This window comes from Corythoichthys intestinalis, chromosome 14, assembly GCF_030265065.1.
Source record: "Corythoichthys intestinalis isolate RoL2023-P3 chromosome 14, ASM3026506v1, whole genome shotgun sequence".
NCBI lineage: Eukaryota > Metazoa > Chordata > Actinopteri > Syngnathiformes > Syngnathidae > Corythoichthys > Corythoichthys intestinalis.
The window spans coordinates 42,357,053-42,372,661 of record NC_080408.1 but is presented as its reverse complement, the minus strand read 5'-3'; the positions used below and the strand labels follow the sequence as shown (position 1 = coordinate 42,372,661).

Here is a 15,609-nt window from a genome sequence, read left to right as displayed (position 1 = left end):
AGCTTTATGGAGATAAAGATTTCATTTTTCAGCACGACCTGCCACCTGCTCACAGTGCTAAAACCACTGGTCAATGGTTTACTGACCATGGCATTACTGTGCTCAATTGGCCTGCCAACTCTCCTGACCTGAACCCCATAGAGAATCTGTGGGATATTGTGAAGAGGAAGTTGAGAGACACCAGACCCAACACTGTGGATGAGCTTAAGGCCGCTGTCGAAGCATCCTGGGCCTCCATTACACCTCAGCAGTGCCAAGGCTGATTGCCTCCATCCCACACTGCATTGAAGCAATCATTTCTGCAAAAGGATTCTCGACCAAGTATTGAGTGCATAGCTTATATAATTAATTGAAGGTTGACTTTTTTTTTTTTGGTATTAAAAACACTTTTTTGTATTGGTCGGATGAAATATGCTAATTTTTTTAGATAAGGATTTTTGGTTCTTGTTGACTTTTTTTGCCAAAATTATCAATATTAAAACAATTAAAGGCTTGAACTACTTCAGTTGTGTGTAAGGAATCTGAAATATATGAAAGTCTAATGTTTATCAGTGCATTACAGAAAATAATGAACTTCATCACAATATGCTAATTTTATGAGAAGGACTAGTATATTGTAAAATTTGTTTAAAAAAATTTTTTTTTGTGTGTGTGTGTGTTGTTGTTGGCGCCTGCCTCTGTTCGTTCCTCATATTCAGTGCTAGTCGTAATATGCAACGCAAGGCAGTAGATGGCAGTAAAAGCTAATCCCCGCGCTTCAATTTTGCCTCACTTCCGGTCCATTGCGGGTCATATGACAGCTCTCCAATGTTAGCGGTGGAGGTAAAAACTCACTCCACTCAGAATAATAACAAGAATGGGCAATAAGAAGAAAGTCATAGTAACAGGTGAGTTGACTTAATATACAACTAAACTGTTATTACAAATTGTTAATATTTACAGTTATCTTTGCTCTAATTTGGCATATTCGACATAAAACAGGAGTTGTAATTTAACCGACCGGATCAAAGTAGGAACTTAATCTACAATTCATTTCACATTTTAGTTCAGAAAGACAAAAATTTCACACTTTTTTTCTTGAACCAAACGGGAGATTAACAACCTTCTGTAGTTAATGTTTAACTTAAACCTTCAGACCTGGATTTACTGTTAAGCACTCTTTTAAGATCTCTTCAGGAACCCGAATTATTCATTGAAAATACAGCAATTACCTTTATATAATTATTTTTAGAGGGATCGCTGATATGTAAATGACCCAATTTATGACTTAAAAATGACGTTTTCCATAATGTGTCTCCTGCCTGTCAGTAAGGAGTTCCTCTTTGCTCTTCAGGCTTCGAACCTTTTGGAGAACATGCTGTGAACTCCAGCTGGGTAGCAGTACAGGTACAAGTACAAGTTGAAGTATTTTTTCACTGTGTTGAATAAAGGTGGTGTCAAATTCAAAACACAAGTGTGGCTGGAGGAATGGATAACTGATGAGGACTGTTTCACGGACAGGAACTGGAACGACTGGGGCTGGGTGAGGCTGTAGATCTTTTTGTTTGTGAGGTGCCTGTGGAGTACCAGGCAGTGCAGAATCTACTTCCATCTCTGTGGGAACAGCACCTACCACAGGTGAGTCATAAAGTGCAAACAGTATTTGTACCAAATTTCTTTTATTGAGCAAAATAAGATATATTTAAGAAATGTACACCACACAAAAACGTGCATATTTACTGAAATAATTTTAACATCTCATCTAATATCTCTTTTTATAGTGAGTGTGAGTAGCAAAAATCTGCACTCGATTGATAACAAAAGTCAGTGGCGTAGTACTTCTGTTGTCCCATTGAGAAAAAATAAACCTACGGTAATTTTCGGACCATAAGGCGCTACTTTTTCCCGTCATGTTGAATCCTGCGGTTTATAGTCCAGTGCAGCTTATTTGTTGATTTATTTGGGTTGATAAGTAACACTTTATTTGACAGTGGCATTATTAGACTGTAATTAGACAGTCATGATTATGACATGGCACGACACTGTCATGGTCATTACTGAATGCTTATGACAGATGTCATCGAGTGTCATCCGGAGAATTATGTTACTAACTCCATTTATGTCCTGCCTGGATCTTTTACATCCATTCAAAAGTATGATAATTTGTCGGCTGACATTAAATTCCATCTGTCATAAGCATTCACCAATGCTCATGACAGTATGACAGTGTCATGTCATAATTATGATAGTCTTATGGCGCCACTGTCAAATCAAGTGTTTCCAAATACCATAACTACTGTGGTACGAAAAAGTATCTGAACCTTTTGGAATTTCTCACATTTCTGCATAAAATCACCATCAATGTGATCTGATCCCTCTCAAAATCACACAGATGTAAAAACAGGTCTGCTTTAACTAAAACCACCCAAACATTTATAGATTTTCATATTTTAATGAGGATAGCATGCAAACAATGACATACGGAGGAAAAATATGTAAGTGAACCCTCTGCCTAAGGAGACTTAAAGAGCAATTGAAACCAATTTTTAGCAAACAATTTAAGCCATGTGTGTGCCCAATCACTGATGAGTGGTTTAAAGCTGCCCTGCCCACTATAAAACACACACAGGGTACCCGTGGGTTATTAAAAGTTTTGAAAAAGCATTGAATTTAGTTTTCCATTATCAAAGGTATTAAAAGTATTAAATTAGCTGTTGTAAGTCTGGAATTTTTTCAGCGTGGTCTTAATTTTCAAGAACATCTCAGTGCAACCTAAATTATATCCGTGACGTAGTTTTTTTTTTTTTTTTTTTAAATCCATAACGAAGATGACGCATAGAATTTTTACGATGCACTGCACTACAAATCGAAATGCAACTAGTGCGTGCCAAACCACCACAACCGGCAAAACGGAGAATCCACCCACCTCTGCATCGGGAATGCGTGGAACGAAAACCCAGCAGGCAGAAGTATTGTGGATTCTGAACACCAAAACAGACCACCATTCATATACTTCAAATGAGTCCATTGGTGATCTGTTTAGAATACTACGTCATTTTTGGTTGGCATCGGCTGTCACAATGTTGGTCATATCGCGTTTTGTTCCAGAGGGAGCGTTCCCGATGTCTTAACTGTCTTTTGTAAAAAAATTCAGTTGCCAGAAAAACCGCACATTTTCTTAATGTTTAAATAGTCTACATATTTTTATGATTATAAATGCATTTCCACAAAAAATAACGGGGGAAAAGTTTGTTAAACATAATGAAGGTCAAATCGTGTTTTTTTCCGGAGGGAGCATTCCCGACTTCGTAACTGCAGTCAATTTAAGCTCATCAAGACTTTAAGATAGAGGTATAATCGGGCCTAAAAAATTCAGCCCGACCCGAACTGGTCTGCGGGTATAGCCCGACCCGCGTTTATAGCCGCCGCTATGATATTTGAGTCATCAGCCATCTGCTGTGACCAGGGAATTTAACGCCTGCTTTCACGCACACTGCTTCCCATGTCAGTCGACACGGGAAATTGTTTTCACACACAACTGCTGCACGGTTAAGTCCCGCGATATTCCTGTTGTTTTGGAGTATGTGATAGGGGCTCAAGTTACATCCAGATACTTTAGGTTGCAGTTTATGGGTCATGCGAAGGCAGTGGAGCTGCTTAAACATTTCGGTTTGCCTTTCGAATGAATGTGAATTTCGCCGTTTAACTCGAGAGTTAGCCATGTTCACTGGGGTCTTGGCAGGTGCGCTAGCGGCAAGCCTGTTACAGAAGATGGCTGGTCTGAGTCCTGTCCTCCTCCTCTTTTTGTCCATAATTATTGTGTTGCGTGTGTGTGTTTAAAAAAATTCTGACAGACTTTATAATGTTACTTTAAATGTGTTGTATCTTATATATATTATATATATATATATATATATATATATATATATATATATATATATATATATATTTGCATTCTTTTGTCAAACACACTTAGTAATTGAGGTTAAATTTGATGTTCAGTGCTTTATTTATTTAATATGATTCAATATGATCTAAATAATGGGTGCAAGAAAAGTATTAATTTTCAGTTGAAATGGCATTAAAAAAGGTCTTAAAAGTCTTGAATTTAGATTGATCAATTCTGGGGGGACCCTGCACACACCTGGTAAGAATTGTCTTAATAAGAATCATTGTCTGATGTGCATCATGGCTCGGTCAAAAGAGCTGTCTGAAGACCTGCGATCAAGGGTTGTTGATTTTTATAAAGCTGGGAAAGGATACAAAACCATCCCTAAAAGTCTGGATGTTCATTGACAGAGAGGTTGTCTATAAATGGAGAGAGTTTGGCACTGTTGCTGCTCTCCCAAGGATTGGCTTTCCGACAAAGATGATGCCCAAAATCCAGCGCAGAATACTCAGAGTGGTAAAAAAGAACCCTATAGTGTCTGCTAAAGATCTTCACAAATCACTGGTACAGTCCAATATCTGTGCACACATCAACTATATGTAAAACTATGGCAAAGAATGGTGTTCATGGAAGGACTCCACGGAGGAAACCACTGCTGTCTAAAAAAGCATTGTTGCTCGTTTAATGTTCGCAAAAAGGCACTTAGACACTCCACAGAAGTTTTTAAAAAATATTTTGTGGACTGATAAAACCAAAGTTGAATTGTTTGGGAGTAACACACAACGTCATGTGTGGAGGAGAAATGGAACAGCACACAAACATCAACACTAGTGATGTGTTCGTGAGACCTCATGAAGCGTGTCGACACAGTGACACACTGTGTTGACACAGTGTGGATACTGTGTCATTGAATACTGACACCTGCTGGACATAAAAAAATCCCTACTGGCAACCCACTTGACAGACTGACACTGAATTGATGACATAGCATGTAAAATCAAATCATTTAAGTCTTTGCATTCATATTGCATTATTCCATATCTTTAAATTATGTGAACGTATATTATAATGTGAATATGTAAGTAATAATGAATGGGTGAATGAGGATGCTTGTGGACTTTTTGTTCTATAAAATTTTATTTAAAAACAATTGTTTTTTTAATGTTTAAAATTTAGTTGGTTCCTTTTTATTTATTTATTTTTCTAAACAAGCAATTTCACCTGCTATGGACAACACACACTCGCATGGAACCAACCAACGATGCCAGCATGCACAAGAATTTCTTAGCCAGTTGAAAGAGGTTTGGATAAGATGTCCAATAGCTCCTCCAGAATTGAAGAAAATCTGCATTGCGTGCCATGTTCGGCTCAGCCATGCATCGTTGCACTTTTGCAATTTCTTCTACAGTTGCATTGCCTCCTTGACTCCCCACTTCGTCATCTTAGTGCGACCATTGCCCATCAGAAAAAAATTGAAGTGGACAATAAATAAATTACAGCTTAATTACCGATTTCCAATAAATTACCAAAAAAGCTACTGTGGGAAAGTAAAGGAATGACTCTATTAGGCTCGAGCGTATGACGTGGCACTCGCGAGGTTTCCGCCGCTATCGCCATTTTGGAAGCGGGAAACATAAACAATGAGGCATTTCAACACAGGTCGCTCTTTAAAAATGGTTGGAAATTATTGTGCGGTAAAGAATTGCAACAACCAATCGAATAGAAAGGAGAATGTACAGCTCGACGGAACACCATTGAGTTTCTTCCGGATCCCTACATGGAGAAAAGGCGAGGGAAAGGTCATATCTGAACTTACCAAACGTCGAAGAATGGCATGGGTGGCCTCGATCAGAAGGAAGGGCATAACGTTTGATTCTCCAGTTACACACGGAGTTTGCTCTATGCACTTCCACTCCGGTAAGTTAATTTCGTTTGTTTACGCAAATTTCGGTAACTTTATGCCCTAAGTCGGCCTGTTGTTAGCTAAAGCTACAGCTAAACAACTAGCATGCATACATGTGCATTGTCTTCATAAGACAATTCCTGTCATTGCTAAATGAAAAAGCTGTAATATTTTGACGTGAGAGAGTGGCAAAGAATTTGTACACAGGCTACATTTTCTGCAACAAAAAATTTGTACATCCGTGGTCACAGACTAATGTAAACACACATTGCCTACCTTTGCTAGAAAGATGGTGTTGCCGTTTGCTATGCTCATATTGTGCAGATCCTGCACCCATCCGCAGCAAAACTGTTCGTCGCTTTGTAGCGATTTGTAGTTTCGGAATTGCTGATGAGTGTAGTAACTTACACCAAACACTAAATACAGCATGATGTCCATTTCGCGTAGTGGTGGAAGCTTGTCGACATCTTTATTCCATTTGTGTTTGGCTTGCTCGTAAGGGTCAACATTGTTCACATCCTTAAAATTGCTCACATATCTGTCCTTCGCCGTGGTAACAAGTTTGTCTCTGTATCGAACTGGCAAGTTTTCCTTACTTTTTTCCATCTTTGGCACTCGTAGTTGAATTGTATTTGCCGTTAAGTTTAAATGTCCTGTGATGCAGACGTGCTTCCGAAATGGCTGCGTTGTCGCAAATCTCGCATGCTGTTGTGACGTAAACGCTCGAGCCTAATACCCGTGTTTATCTTGGGATTATCAGAAACTTCATTCTCATGCTTGGCCCAATAATGCTTCACCATTGAGGAGGTGGCTACTATTTGTATGTGACAGGTTGAAAGTACAAATGCAACATTTCAGCTGCAAAAAAAAAAAACATTAATAATATAATCAGATATCTTTGAGCCATGACATGTGATAGAATCCATTCAGATCAAGAATCGCACTCACGCGAACGACGAGTTGTGGACGAAAGGCGAGTGCATAAACCACTAAGCTAGCAGGTTACTTGCCAACAGAATCTCTTGAAGGCATTGAAGGGAATATTTTCCAGCACCGCAGACGACGGACCCGCGTGTACCCGTCACACTAATAAACTAAGAGTTACGTTAAAATTAATTATATTTTGAATGGAAGATGACAAGTGCGTTTTTCCTGTGTTACGTCCATTTCCACAGCATGTAGACGAGGAAGTAACTGTGAGACGTGGATTGTTTCAGCAGCTCCATCGCGTTGACAGACGCGCTTCCTTTTGAACCAGTTCACCGCGTCATGACTGTGTCGACACAGTTCAATGAGTTTATGCATCGGTCACGTGATTTTCTTGTAGCGATACGCGCACCAACTCAGGGGTTGCTCCATGAGCTCGGCGCGCGCACCCGCGCATTTGTGTCACTGGACCCTTCACTAATCAAGACCTCATCCCCACTGTGAAGCATGGTGGAGGTAGCATCATGATTTGGTGCTGTTTTGCTGCCTCAGGGCTTGGACAACTTGCAGTTATTAATGGAAGAATGAATTCAAATGTTTATCAGGATATTTTGCAGGAAAACCTGAGGCCGTCTGTCAGACAGTTGAAGCTAAAAAGAGGATGGATGCTGCAACAAGACAATGATCCAAAACACAGAAGTAAATCAACTTCAGAATGGTTTCAGAAGAATAAAATACACATTCTGGAATGGCCAAGTCAAAGTCCAGACTTGAACCCCATTGAGATGCTGTGGCATGACCTAAAAAAAGCGATTCATGCCAGACATCCCAGGAATCTGACTGAACTACAGCAGTTTTGTTGAGAAGAATGGGCTAAGATTAATCCTGATCGATGTGCCAGACTGATCTGCAGCTACTGGAAGCATTTTGTTGAAGTTATTGCTGCCTAAGGGGGTGGGGGGCACAAAATATTAAATGCGATGATTCACTTACTTATTTTCCCCCTTTTGTCATTGTTTGCATACTATCCTCTTTAAAATGTGTAAACCTATACATGTTTGGGTAGTATTAGTGAAGCAGAAACTGTTTTTTTCATCTGTGTGATTTTGACAAAGATCAGATCACTTTTGATAGTGATTTTATGCAGAAATGTGAGAAATTCCAAAAGGTTCTGATACTTTTTCATACCACTGTAGCAATTAATGAAACAACTGGAACATTAGCTGAAGAAATAATTAGCACAGAACTTGACTTTTGATTGTTATTTACATCTGCAGTGTTGCAATGCATGCTAGGAGGCATGTTGAATGACAACAATGTTGACAGCAGGTGGCAGCAGAGATTGACTGTTTCCCCCAAGGGAGCAGTGATGGCCAAATGAAACTGCAATTAAGCTTTGCAGCTAATTGGTTCAAAGCTTCATGGTGATTCATTTGGTCTTTTGACAGTCTTATGTTGCCGCTCTCAAACAAATTGTTACCGGTTGATATCTTTGGTGTAAATATCCGATTATACAGTGAGGACAGCTGCGATTTATAGTCCAGTGCGGCTTATCTATGAACAAATGTTATTTTCGTGTCAAATTTGGTGGTTGGCGGCTTATAGTCAGGTGCGCCTTATAGTCCTAAAACTACGGTAGTGTGCTAACAAATGATCCAAAAAAATACACATTTCGTTGAGTTTTTCAACAGATAACAGGATAGAGCCCTCACTCCACAAAAAATAAAATTTCCAGATTTATTAGGGGTGTTACCATGATGCAATATTTACCAGTATTCTGAAGTTTGATTTGATTCGATAGTTTTTGATCGATTTAATATATTATGTACGCATTTAGCACAATGTTACATTTCACATAAATAAGAACTAAAAAGCAGTTTTAGACTTTCATAATGAAACATTTTAGACATTTGAATGAAAAACATTGTTTTGAGCAAAACAGCACGTATATCTAAAAGATGGCGATTTTCATCGATATTTTGCATTTCAACTGATTTGATTGGCTTGTTGCTTAACCAATCGATATATTGATCCAGATTGTTGTATCGTTACAACTAGAGGTGTGCAAAATTTCCGATTCTTAGATTATTCGCGATTCGGCAGTGGAAGATTCGAGAACGATTCACAAACATCCAAATTCCTATTATTGAAATATGTCAAGTAAAGCGGAAGTAAAACACACTCAGCGCGCCGCGCAGTCTTCGGGAAGCAATGAGGAACGGAGCGAGAGTAGCTAAACATCATGCTTTTCATTACCCAGCCCCTCGGGTAATGCCAATGATCAACTCACGGCTCTAGCTCAACTCATGCCACGAGATAAAAAAACACAACAACATACGTGACTGCTGCCGAAAAGCTGCTACAAAGTACATCCACATAATGTTACGGTAGATATCATTTATATAGGACTAGATGCAATATAGATACGGTAGCGTTAGCAGCACATCTACAAAAAGCTAGATGCGGGCGTTAGTAAACGGCCGCCATCTTAAAGCAGTACACTTCCCTGCAAGGCTGTTGTAGTGAACCTTCCAAGCAAACCTAATTAACTTTTTATCTAAAATACTCCTAAATCGGTAAAATATTGACTTTAATCTATCTTTAAAATAGTTTGAAAACTTTCACATGTCGAAAGTAGACAAAAGGGAAATTATGGAATAACGGGAGCAATTTTAACAACTTTAATGGTTGATTCACAACATTAAATTAATTGAATGTAGTTTAAAGCTGCTGATACAGAATGTGGACTGGAGTTTTTTATTTACTGTTACTTTTGTATATTTGTTTACTGCTATATGTTAACTTGTTACTGAAATAGTAGTTTGGTTTAGCCTGAGAGTATTTATGAACAATTTTGGAACTAATGTACAAAACATAATAAAAATAAAAAAAGAGGGGGGTGCATCAATAATCGTTTTATAATCGAATCGGAGCATCTGAATCGTAATCGAATCGTTAGGTGCCCAAAGTTTCCCAGCTCTAGTTACAACTCTAATAGTGACTTTCAGTCGAACTGAGTGGTATCAGGTGGTATTTAACATATAGTGATTGTAACTCCATGTGAACTATAAAAACGCTGCTGATTTTAAGATTGAACGTAAAATCATGTTTTTTTCTGTGTTTTGGGTGTCCTGAATGCAGCTAGTAGTCCACGTTGGTGTGTCAGGCTTAGCAACCACAGTCACTCTGGAACAGTGTGGCCATAATAAGGGCTATAAACGCCTGGACAATTGCCGCTTCTGCCCATCTTCCCAATGTTGCATGGAAGACGGGCCCGACTGCATCAGCTCTCTTCTGGACATGGACAAGGTCTGCGAAAGGGTTAACAAATCTGATATAGGTGTCACTGTGTCAGTGTCCAAGGATGCGGGAAGGTGTGTGATGAAGGTTTTGTCATTGTGTATACGGTAAATCTTTCCAAAACATACTGTATTAACAAAGTTTTGTATTTTTGACAGATACCTGTGCGACTTCACTTACTACTCATCACTGTTTCTGGGCCACGGCCGCTCCGCCTTCATACATGTGCCTCCACTGGGCAAACCTTACAGCAGCCAGCAACTGGGCCGAGCGCTTCGGGCTGTCGTCGAGGAGATGCTGGCACTCCTGGACGGGGTTAACAATGACGAGCCGAACTGCAAAGATGCACCTCAGCAGCGGTACGATCACCTCTGCTGACTCCTGAGATTGCCTCAACTGGTATCATTCCTCACACCATAGTGGTGTATCACTTTTAAACTACATATAGAGGCGATTTAGAGTATGAGTGATGATCATTTTAAAGCCTGTGCAATATTCCTGTATGGAGGCTTGTTTTGACAAACATTCTTGTGTTTGTTAAAATGTGTCCACCCAACATTTCCATGCATTTTGCTTGTTTTGCACCAAACTGTATTCCTTTTGACATAAATGGCACTGCAATTTGGATTTAATGACCTTGAGGAGAGAACACTGAACCTGCAACCCAAGGGCGTAGGTTTGCATAGGGGCGGTAGGGACATAACACTACCAACATTTCCGGATACTCAAATTGTCCCCACCAACTTTCAAGCAACCTTATTTGCATTATATAATGACTTTAGTTATATAAGTAATTTAGAATGTCTTCCTAAATGTTGTAAGGATATAATTGACCCTACCATAATTAAGTGATTTGCATTATGTTCAGACTTACATTGACATCTTTGGACTTGCTGAATGTGCCAGTCCATTTTTTTCCTTTTGGCTGATTGGCTGATGACTTGACCCCCCAACCCCTAACACACGCACCCACATCCCTCAAAAAAAATGCAACATGTCGACAACATGCCACCTCCCCACGCCCTTCGAATTTTTTTTTTTTTTTTTACCACTAGCAGTAGCAGCCACTGTAAGTAATGTAAAAAGAAATCAGGGTTGTAGAGGTGTGAGGGAACACACTACTAATTTTGCTACTAAAAGTCCGACCACAGAGTTCACATTAAACTGTGAGAATTTGCTAACCTGCAAAATACTAATAAATACTTTTTTTTTGTTGATCCCTGACTATGAAGTTTTTTCAGTTACTTTTAATTTCTTTATTTAGACACACAATGTTGAGTGGTCTTAAGAAAAATGTTTTTTTTTTTTTCTTTGCATTCCTGGATAGTTAGATGATTAACACATGTAAATATAACTTATGTTCAAATATTGCAATATAAATTTGTTAATAAAATCCAGACATTTATTCTGGAAGTTTTGAAAATGTTTTAGTAGTTTTTCAAAACAAAGGTCTATATCGAACGGTTTATCACCTGAACCAATACACATTAAAGTATAAGTCAATACAGATTTATTTTGTTTATCACCTGAACCAATACAAATTAAAGTATAAGTCAATAGATTTATTTTGCATTGATAATTTAGCCTATCAATTAATTAGGTTCATATTCATGAGAAATGTAGCCGTGACCCCCATTTACCCAATCTGTTTGGTCTTATTAATGTCCCGTCCCCAGCAAAAAGTGGACATGTAGGTTATGCGGTTATATCGTCCCTACCAATGTTGAGACCAAACCTATGCCCTTGCTGCAACCAATATTTGAAGGTACCAGTAAATGTGAAAGTGGCTGCATTGTATTAAACTTACTTTGTAGTGATGTATCTGTTGTTTTGTCGTCACTGAAATGTGTTATTCAGGGTATCCGCGGGATCTCAAAAAGTAAAAAAAAAAATCTTAAATCCAATAATTTTAATTTAAGGCCTTAAAATGTATAAAATTCTCCTAAAATTGCATAAAAAGTCTTAAATACGACTGTAAAAGGTCTTAAAAATCTATTGACGTTACTTTACGACTACTACTAGTAGTAGTACTTCGTGCTTATTTGTATCACAGTGTGAAAGAGCTGGGAATAAATTCAAATACTTTGCAAGTAATTCCAGGCCTCCAATTTTCCTTCAACTCATGTATGTTTTTTGCCGGCATCGATGTGAAATTGGTCATAAATTTTATTCATTGTGGTCTTATCAAATTCTTTGAAAGTCTTAAATTTGGCTTGTTGAACCCTTCAGAGACCCTGTTATTCTTAGATCGTAGCCTTGGTCATAATCAGTTATTACTAGTTATGCAATACTCATCTTGTAGTGGATGTTGTACTGGTAAATGAGTTAAAAAAATAATCATGAGTTAATTATGAACAATTTACAAATATGTATGCCCGATAAGTTCAGCCTCGGTTTCAAACACATTTTAATGTGTTATATTTTATTTCTGTTCTACCCATGTTTTGTAACCGATTGAAAACATTTTAGTTTTGAAGTCCCCGAAAGACGAGATCTTTTCGCCCTGGACAAGATCTTTTCTACAATGTGATCAGAACCTGGACAATGTGCCTGCCCGGGAAACACTTTCAAGTCTGGATATGTAGAGGATGCTGGGGAAAATGGCGGCCACTGTGTCTGACCACACTCGAAGTGGAAGACGTCGAAGATGTTTTTCTTTTTTTTGTGCTGCTGGCTGCGATTCTTCTGCAGGGGCTTGGAGCACACTTGATTCGTCGGAACATCATCAAAGTGTTGGATAGTCAAAAGCGATCGGTGGAATTGGCAGCTACTGCGGTCAATGCTATCGCTGGAGTGCATGTCAGCCTCAACAAGGCCTGTGATGACATATTACAGGTGAATGACCTGGCGGCATCCAACACTGCACTACGAAGCTGCGCAACCTTGAGATGAATGTTCGTCGGAATGCAGCAAGGAATGGAAACAGCGACGAGGATTAAGTTGACGAAAAGGGGGTGGCGGACACAGCCTGCCATCGGTCCTCAGCTATTCCCTATCTTCTGGTTCGAATCAAGTTGATGAACTAACCTCTGAATTATCAATTAATCTACTGGATTTAATTAACATAGCTCGCACATCGCCACGATCGACAATGGACTATTGTGAAAATGAACAATCAATGGGGATGGGGAAAAGCAAAAAAACAACAACCTTGAAATCATTAGGCAATCTGAATGTCAAAAATTCAATAAGCTTCGGCTTCTCCTGTCTGCCCTTTTCTTTTCGGGTTGAATTAATTGTAAACACATATAAATGCTGTATGTTTGTTTGGATTTGCTATGCCTAAAGGGGAAAGAAAGAAAGAAACAAAGAAATGACCTTTTATCGCGTTTATTTACGTCAGTGTCTAGATGGCCCGTGTACCTTCAAAGAACTGACCTTGAAGAATAAACTTGTGTGACCTTTTAATGACTAATGATGTCAATGCTACGTTTTATTCTCTTTCATTGCATCCTCATCTCTCCTCCCATCAGTCTCAAGCTCACTGAGAAAAATTGCAATGTGCAAATACTTTTACTGTATTGTGGTACTGTCTTTTGTTTATTGTTTACTCATGTCTCCGTTTTCTTCAGTTTAGAATGGGAAATTTTACGTTTAAATGAAGTTATAAAGTGTAGTGAACCCTTGTTACTGGGCTGAAAAGTGAAAATTCGCTTAATCCATAACTCGTAGCACTCGCCTCAATTTTTTTCCCTCATTAAAAGTTAATAATATCCACTCTATAAACACAACAAAACTGTTTTTAGTGTAACTTATAAAAAGAAAAACGTCGTTGATCCAATCTATTAACATACTGGCTGCCATTGACGGCGACAGACGTCCAATCCATTTGAACTGAGAGGGCCATCCCTTCTAATTCAAATGGATTGGATGCCTTCTAGTGACAAACTAATTTAAATTCACAGCAGAATGATGAAAAGAGACACATGGCTGGACGTCTATCATCGTAAATGGTACTGAAAGAGTTAATTATTGATAAATGTAGTACTTTTTAGAAAAATAGTCACAACAAATTATAAAGAAATTAAACAATTTTCTAATGCAGACATACAGTATATTGTACTCGTAATAATAATATTAGTTGTTTGTTGCAGGGGATAAAGAATATATTCCAGTAAGTATTGGTATGAACTGCTCCCATTTGGGAGATGCTATAGGTGTTTAAAATTGAGAACAAACAGACTGAGGAACAGTTTCTTTGCTAAAGCTATCTCCACCCTGAACAGTAACACCACTTCAATGTCCAATATTCAGTTACATGCAATATTCTATGTGCAATACTTTCTAAGTGCAATATTCAATGTCTCACTGTCAACTTCTGCTACTTCTATTCACACATATTCTATGTGCAATACTTATTTATGTGCAATAATAATGTGCAATATTCAATGCCTTCACTGTCAAGTGCTGCTACTTTACTTCAATTATTTGCACTGCCTGAACATAGGACTACCTCATACATATTTTATATTTATTTATTTAGATTTTATACTTTTTAGTTTTGCAAGCCACTTTCGAGATTTTTACTTTTCCTGCACTTTAAAGGGAAATGCTTCACAATTTCAACTGTATAACTACAACTGTATAATGACAATGAAGGTCTATTTATTCTACTCTATTCTATTCTAATTTTATCATTCTACATGAGTTGCGCCACCTGCTTGTGTATCTAATACACGCTGCAACAAGGGTTGTAATGGTATTCTTTTGCCCTGCTATTCCATTACAGGTTGTGGATGTTAAAGCAAATTTATGATTGATTCTCCCCCCAAAATATAATCCTTTGTATGATTATTATTTGGACAATACTTTATCTGGGATTGGCAGATTTATTTTTGATTTCCTGCCCTTACCGTTGCGTGTTATTAAATGAGTTGCGTTCAGTGCCACCATAACATGCTCGCATCTCAAACATTTGATCGCAAGTCAAAGCAAATTATAGGCCAGCCTATGGCTCAACATTCGCGTTACTCGTGTCTCAAGGTGCAACACTATCTTTTGTAATTGACTACAACTGCCACAGGATGGCAGCATAGCAATATTTTCTTTATTGGCCAACCACAGTATTAATCATATTACTTTTTTGTGATTCCCTCCGAAATTTGGATAATCCTCACACATTTCTAATACCTAGAAAATTAAAATGCTTGGTTTTGTTACTTGATATTCTTTGCTTTTTAATTTCTCATCAGAGAAGCTCAACGTATACGAACGAAAAGGCTTGAGAAAAAAAAATGGCGGAAATCACAGATAAGACTGAGAAAGCAGTTTCTGCTCTTGCACTCGTCTTTAAAAGAAACTGCTGTATATTAAGCCCAAAAAACTTGTTTGATAGAACAATATGTCTATATGCTGCCATAGCAGATTCATGGCGTATTAAGCCCCAAAACTATTTTTAATTTGTCCGTTTTACCCTGGAAACCCCGGTTTACAGACGTCGCATAACCGCTTTTGTTTCAACCTAGTCATAAAAGGTCAGTAATTTTATTCATTATACAAAATGTCGTTTTTAGCTTAGAATCATTAATTGATGATGATTATTAATTGAATTCGTGAAAAAACAAAACAAAAGCGACTTTAAAAAATGATTCACTCGCATATTTTAAACTTT

At 38.2% G+C, this 15,609-nt stretch overlaps 1 protein-coding gene across 1 annotated transcript; it reads left to right on the top strand.

The window, feature by feature from the left end:
- The first annotated feature begins 781 nt into the window (after positions 1–781).
- LOC130929376 (pyroglutamyl-peptidase 1-like) lies at positions 782–13,349 on the top strand. Its single transcript, XM_057856476.1, has 5 exons — positions 782–887; positions 1,334–1,386; positions 1,501–1,617; positions 9,840–10,072; positions 10,157–13,349. Exons 1-5 carry the CDS (start codon positions 857–859, stop codon positions 10,374–10,376), a joined length of 654 nt encoding a protein of 217 aa, XP_057712459.1. The 5' UTR covers positions 782–856; the 3' UTR covers positions 10,377–13,349.
- The last annotated feature ends 2,260 nt before the right edge of the window (positions 13,350–15,609 follow it).